The sequence below is a fragment of the Eretmochelys imbricata genome, chromosome 3, assembly GCF_965152235.1.
Source record: "Eretmochelys imbricata isolate rEreImb1 chromosome 3, rEreImb1.hap1, whole genome shotgun sequence".
Taxonomy (NCBI): Eukaryota; Metazoa; Chordata; order Testudines; family Cheloniidae; genus Eretmochelys; species Eretmochelys imbricata.
In genome coordinates, this window is record NC_135574.1 from 134,562,723 (window position 1) to 134,569,734 (window position 7,012).

At 39.2% G+C, this 7,012-nt stretch overlaps 1 protein-coding gene across 2 annotated transcripts in view; it reads right to left on the reverse strand.

The window, feature by feature from the left end:
* LYST (lysosomal trafficking regulator) overlaps nucleotides 1–6,466 on the reverse strand; it is a 129,398-nt gene extending 122,932 nt beyond the window's left edge. For both annotated transcript variants that reach the window (XM_077813449.1, XM_077813446.1), the window contains exons 1-2: nucleotides 6,370–6,466; nucleotides 1,726–1,924 (exon numbers count right to left, since the gene is read on the reverse strand). In XM_077813449.1, coding sequence (XP_077669575.1) covers nucleotides 1,726–1,917 — 192 coding nt within the window. In that variant the 5' untranslated portion in view covers nucleotides 1,918–1,924; nucleotides 6,370–6,466. The remainder of the gene's footprint in view (nucleotides 1–1,725; nucleotides 1,925–6,369) is intronic.
* Between the last annotated feature and the right edge of the window lie 546 nt (nucleotides 6,467–7,012).

The window sequence follows — 7,012 nt, forward strand, 5'->3', positions numbered from 1 at the left end:
TCATAAAGTCCTTACACAAATCTGTAGGTGCCATCATCTACAAAAAACATTTAGAATCCACAGAGACTGTAAAAGTGCATTTGTAATGTCAGTCCTAAAATTCTACACCTTTGAGACAGTGCACTGCAAGGAACTAGTTCTAGAATTGTCTGAATTTCTACTAAATGCGAATGAATACTCAAAAGTTAGAAACAATGCAGTTGTAAACAGGATAACTTATAAAACAAATAACTTAATGAGACCATGAAGCTTCATCTGCACCATATTAGGTAGGTAATAACTGCATCTTAGTTTATCAGAGAGCTAATGTAATATTAAGAGTTGTGTTTTGCAGATAGCAGTACCACCTGCTTTTATGGAGATTCTGTTTGCCTTGTTTATTAAAATGTGTACTTTGTAGGGAAGATTTCTGGGTTGCTGGATTAGCTGCTGTTGACATTATTTAGAAACAAAGACAAGAGTTGAAGACTATAGTATTATTGTTTAAACTGGAGACCGCTATCAGAATAGATTAGAAATGTGATTATGGAAAAGAAGTGCACACAAACAAAAAAAGGAACTATTAGTTTAAAGACTTCACTACCATCTTGAATTTAATAGGCTTTTTAAAATTCCAATTTCTGTTTAAGTACAGTATGGCTTGTACATTTAAAAAGCATTTCAAAAAATACTAAATTTTTTCGCTCTGTGTTGATGTTATAAGGGTTTTTTTAGCAAGGGATAAATTGATTAAAAATGGGAAAACGCAAAGGGCTGGCAAATGAGCAAAGTGAACAAACTGAGAAAAAACATTATCAGCGTGAGCTAACTTTTCAGTTAAGAACAATGCTTTAGATTTCTGTAAGAGAGTCTGGTTGAATGGGAGAACCTGGGAGAAAACCCAGAGATGCATGTGAAATAGGAGATCACATTCTAGGGTGTTGGTGACACAGCGTGCATGGATATTGAACAGGAATGGCAAAAAAATTTTACACAAAAGCTTTTGGGGGGAGGAAGGGGGGAGGAGACAGGACGACAGAAAATTGGATTTTTGACAACATGAGACTTAATTGTAAGTGTCTGCTTTCCTTCCCCCCCCCCCCCCCCCGCCCACCTTGGGCTTTCAGTTGAGGGAAAGTCAAAATTCTCTGCTAAAAATTGAGTGAAAAAAGAGTTTTGTTGGTTTTGCTGACATTTTATATAGGAAAAAAACCCAACATTTTCCAACAAGCTTTAGTATTTTAGCCTCTGAACAGTGGCGAGGAGATTTCTAATACTGCACTGTATAGCATCTCTAGAAGTGGGTGTCTCTCTCGTTTAGGCCTGCACCCCAACTACAAATTCTAGTTCCAGTACTGAAGTCTGATCTTTTAGCACAGACCCCGGAAGACCACCACGCTAGTGGATCTAGCTAGTGGAACACTAGCTGTTTCAAAGGAGCATGCATTTACCTATTTGTCCTTTTTCTAGTAAGGACAGAAAGAAAACTGCTACTATTAAACAAAATAAAAAAAGTTTATGGTCTTTCACACTTCCTTTTTAATCATGTTCACACAATACCATGCAAAATAAGAAAACCCAGAGAAGAAAGTACAAAATCTCAAAGGGAAAATACAAACAAAAAAGCTTATCAAAGAGGAACATCCTGCCACAAACATATTTTCTTCAAAAACACAACAGCAGAAGTGCAAGCTGCTGTAATGCAAATATAATCTACAAGTTACTCAAAACTATGAAAACTATTACCTGATCTATGTTGGAATTGAGCGTGGTAAGCAAAGTAAAACCACGACCCTGAACAAGGTATTGTCCAAGTGCTGCCATGTGAGTTTCCTCCTCTTCCTCCTCCCTGGCCTCAGCCCTCTGGACAACAGCATTGCAGAGACGATTGACATCTATCAAAAATTCACGTGCCAGTGAATTACTGGCACTGCTCATGTCTGAGCTGCAAATACAAAAAAGAAAAACAGAGAAGTATCAAAGAGTATCCTTTAAAAAGTTTACAATTCTCAAGATTTTGAACTGCACATGAAGTCTATAAGACTCAACAAGTTTAAAAAAATTATTTCTATTAGTTTAAAAAAAAAAAAAAGTGTGGCTTCAGCTATTTTCACCCTCCATGAACTACACTAAACGTAAGTTAGTCACTGATATCCACCATCTGTAAATTTGACGCATTTCTGTTTCTCATCCAGATCATGAGATATTTTCATATACTCATGATTGCTTTTATATTTTCTAACTATTAACATGCAACACTCATTTATACAATATCTATTAAATATACTTCCACAAAGCAAAGTTTCCCTTGTGAATGTATAAAAGGAAATTAACGGCTTAATTCCAGTTTTCTAGTAACCTAGAAGTAAGCTGTAATGCCCAGACTGCATATTTAGCAGCAGCTAAAACTTAAAGGAAAATGACTAAGTCAGAGGAAAATCAGACATCCCATGATGCAGGATTCTTTTTAAAAAAAAAAGTCTAAATAAACACTGTGAATTCAAACTAAATGCATCTTCTCACTCTCTATAAAGTATGCATGCGTACTGTATACATAGGCTGGGACTTTGTTCAAAGAAGATTAAGAGAGCTAAATGCCCAAATCCTATTGAATTTCAATGGGATTTGGGCATCTAGCTCCCTCCTGTGGTTTTGAAAATCCCAGCACCACTGCGCAAGTGAGGCACAAGTACAGTAACTCCTCACTTAAAGTCATCCCAGTTAACCTTGTTTTGTTGGCGATTAAATAGGGAACATGCTCATTTAAAAGGTGTGCAATGCTCCCTTAGAGCATTGTTTGGCAGCCACCTGCTTTGTCCACTGCTTGCAGAAAGAGCAGCCCATTGCAGCTAGCTAGTGGGGGCTGGGACTCAGGGTGGACTGGCAGCCCCCCAATCATCTTCCCGCTCCCCTAAGTTCCCTGTGCATAGCTGCCCAGCAAGCTATCAATTGCGGCAGTTCAGCTATCCCTCCCTGCACTGCTATGTCCTGCTCCTGCCCTCTGCTCTGGAGCTGCTCCCAGGAGCCTCCTGCTTGCTGGGGGAGGGGAGGGAGGAGAATCATAGAATATCAGGGTTGGAAGGGACCTCAGGAGGTCATCTAGTCCAACCCCTGCTCAAAAGCAGGACCCATCCCCAATTAAATCATCCCAGCCAGGGCTTTGTCAAGCCTAACCTTAAAAACTTCTAAGGAAGGAGATTCCACCACCTCCCTAGGCAACGCATTCCAGTGTTTCACCACCCTCCTAGTGAAAAAGTTTTTCCTAATATCCAACCTAAACCTCCCCCACTGCAACTTGAGACCATTACTCCTTGTCCTGTCCTCTTCCACCACTGAGAATAGTCTAGAACCATCCTCTCTGGAACCACCTCTCAGGTAGTTGAAAGCAGCTATCAAATCCCCCCTCATTCTTCTCTTTCGCAGACTAAACAATCCCAGTTCCCTCAGCCTCTCCTCATAAGTCATGTGTTCTAGACCCCTAATCATTTTTGTTGCCCTTTGCTGGACTCTTTCCAATTTATCCACATCCTTCTTGTAGTGTGGGGCCCAAAACTGGACACAGTACTCCAGATGAGGCCTCACCAATGTCGAATAGAGGGGGACGATCACGTCCCTCGATCTGCTCGCTATGCCCCTACTTATACATCCCAAAATGCCATTGGCCTTCTTGGCAACAAGGGCACACTGCTGACAGTTTCTCGTCCACTGTCACCCCTAGGTCCTTTTCCGCAGAACTGCTGCCTAGCCATTCGGTCCCTAGTCTGTAGCTGTGCATTGGGTTCTTCTGTCCTAAGTGCAGGACCCTGCACTTATCCTTATTGAACCTCATCAGATTTCTTTTGGCCCAATCCTCCAATTTGTCTAGGTCCCTCTGTATCCTATCCCTGCCCTCCAGCATATCTACCACTCCTCCCAGTTTAGTATCATCCGCAAAGAGGAAGGGAAGCTAATGTCTGGGTGTCCCAGTTCCCTCTGCTCCTGCCCCCCGCTTACTCCTTCTCCATACAGAGCTGGGGGGGGACACGACAGGGCTCAGGACTGAGGGAGATTGCTGGCCACAGCTGCCATCTCAACTTGCTGATCTACTTAAAAAGGCAGGTTTCAGAGTAGCAGCCGTGTTAGTCTGTATTCGCAAAAAGAAAAGGAGGACTTGTGGCACCTTAGAGACTAACCAATTTATTTGAGCACGAGCTTTCGTGAGCTACAGCTCACTTCATCGGATGCATACCGTGGAAACTGCAGCAGACATTATATACACACAGAGATCATGAAACAATACCTCCTCCCACCCCACTGTCCTGCCCCCCGCCACACCCGGTGTGTGTGTCTGTCTTCCATGCCATCTCCCCTCCCTCCATTCATGCTGCCTTGTAGAGTGTGAGGCTACATTAACAACGTGTTAACTCTTGAGGGCTCAGCCAAATGCAAGATCATTTAGTAGTAAGGCATTCCCTGGGAAATATCCCACCCTCTAACTTCACCACCTCAACCAAGCTTCACAATCATCATTGCTGTGTACAGTATTAAATTGTTTGTTTAAAACTCTGTGTGTGAGTGAGAGAAAGCATAGTTTTTTGTCTGGTGAAAAAAATTTCCCTGGATCCTAAACCTTCCCCCCCACCCCATTTACATGAACTCTTATGAGGGAAATTGGATTAGCTTAACATCGTTTTACTTAAAGTCGCATTTTTCAGAAACATAACTGCAACATTAAGCAAGGAGTTACTGTAAATAAAGGGACTCCAGCATCTTTCCCAGGATAGAGCAGGCTTTACTTTCAAAAATCAAACTTTTAAAAACCATAAGTAAATTAGAACAAAACAGATTTAAAACTAAAACATCTCAATTTCTAATAAAGTTTAATATTAAGTTTTGGATCTACGAGGATGGACAGTGGTCCTTTTAATTAATCAAATGATTGAAATAAATATTCATTAATAATGCATGTTGCTCAAAATGTGATTCTACTTTGGAGAAGACTCAAATGCAGTAGAGCAAGATTACTTTCAATTCTTCACATTATATATGTCCAAACATTTGAATTTTACTTTAAAATAAATGCACACAGTGCACTGGATTTCAGTATTTGGACACTATTTTTTAATATTTTTAAAAGCAAAAAATAAGAAGAAACATGTCTAGATTATCTCCTCCCCTCCCAACTATTATGAATTTTCTCTTTCCCCTCGTAAATAATATTATGGTAATATTGTTAGTTGGCCAGTAATACACACCAGCAATTTGAAATGAACAGGAAGGGAAAATTATTTACGTTGTAACTTCTAATATTACAGAAAGATCAAAAATTATCTATGCTACTGAAAGTGAAAGTGAAAGTGGCATGAAACAGTGGTGGTGCAGTAGAAAAATATTGGGTGCACTAGAATACACAAGAAGTGAAGAGCATAAATGCAGTATGACTCATTTCATACTTGACTGGTAACAAGACTAAATATAAGAACCGAAAGTAAATTTAAAAATAGAGTTAAGATGTGAGATCAGTAAGAACAGGCTCAGGTGTGACTCCCTCCACACCAACAAATAGGAATAAGGATCTCAAGGACTGCTTAACTCCATTCTTTAACATACTTGTATTAATGTTGCTGAAATGGAGGAAAAAACCCTGTGCAGTCATTATGTCAAATATGTATCTTAAAATAATTTTAAACACAAGCCTTCAATAATTTTGGGTTTAAGAAGTTATGCGATATTCAAAAACTCATCATGTGAATGTTGTGATCACTACTTCTTCCACTGAAAGCTGCATTTTGCATGAGCACCTTTTCATTCATAGCAATAAAATTGTACACTTAAAGAGTATAGGTGTCTGTAACATCGGACATCCTAACAGTAAGTGTTTGGTCAGAGAAATCTCTGGCCAAGACACAATTGGAACGAGGGGCTGGCAGGGTGGTTTACATACATATGAAAAAAAGGTGGTATTCAGGTCCAATCATTGCAACTTATGGTGCAGGCAGGAGCTAGGAGCACTACAAAAGCTGAGCCTTCAGCCTTGTGCAGTGGAAGAGAGAGGAAGAAAAAGCATGCTTTGTGACCAGAAAAAGGCTAAGCATGACAAGAGATCTTTGGAAGGAAAATGAAATGAAGGATGTTAAGATACTCAAGGAAAGGGAGAGAGAAAAATTCAAACAGAGATGAAAACAGAGACAAGAAACTCAGAAATGAACTCTTCCTTGTAAGAGATTTCAGTCTCCCCTATTTGAAAAAGAGAAGTGAGGTAAGTGTTGTTTTTTAAGTGTAGAGGCATCACTGATCTTAGCTGTTACCAATTATGACTCATGCAAATGCTACCAACGAAAATGCTATGTACACCTATGACGTAGAAATAAATATTTATGGTATGTAATGTAAATGCTAACTGCTACTTACCAGGTTGTTGTTTTTAAATACAGCTTCTAACACATTTTTCTTTTCTTTTTACAAGAGAAAGAGATAAAACTTTAAGGAAATATTCCCAGAATTTATCTGTAAGACAAGAGAAATGTTTGTAAGTCACAATGTCTTTAAAAAAAATCTGTAATATGCTATTTTCTAATTCTGAAGTTAATAAAGTTTAAATGTAGTGTTTCATAAACTTATGAAATTGACCAATAAATCCCTCTCAAGTCTTTTTTGAGTGTCAGGATGGAGGATTGACTCTGGTAACAGGGAATAAAGATTACGCAAGCTAATAACATAAAACAACATAAAAGCTACTGTAGTTCAAATAATTCGAGGCAAATTATTGACAAATGTTTTTCCACAGAAGTGATGCTAAAATTTTCAGATTGGCCATCATTTGCATGTATACACAGACTTTGAGCATTAACACCTGTGACTACAAATGAGGAGCAAATATTAGAAGCCATGAATTATACAAACAAATGTAAATGCTTGAGAAGTGCATACACAGGTGTAAGGACTAACATAACTGAATGCAAAGATGGAGGACCCTTATTTGGGTGCTACCACAAAAACATATAATATCCAATATTTAAAGGCCTAAATATGGGGGGGAGGGGAGGGGAGAGAA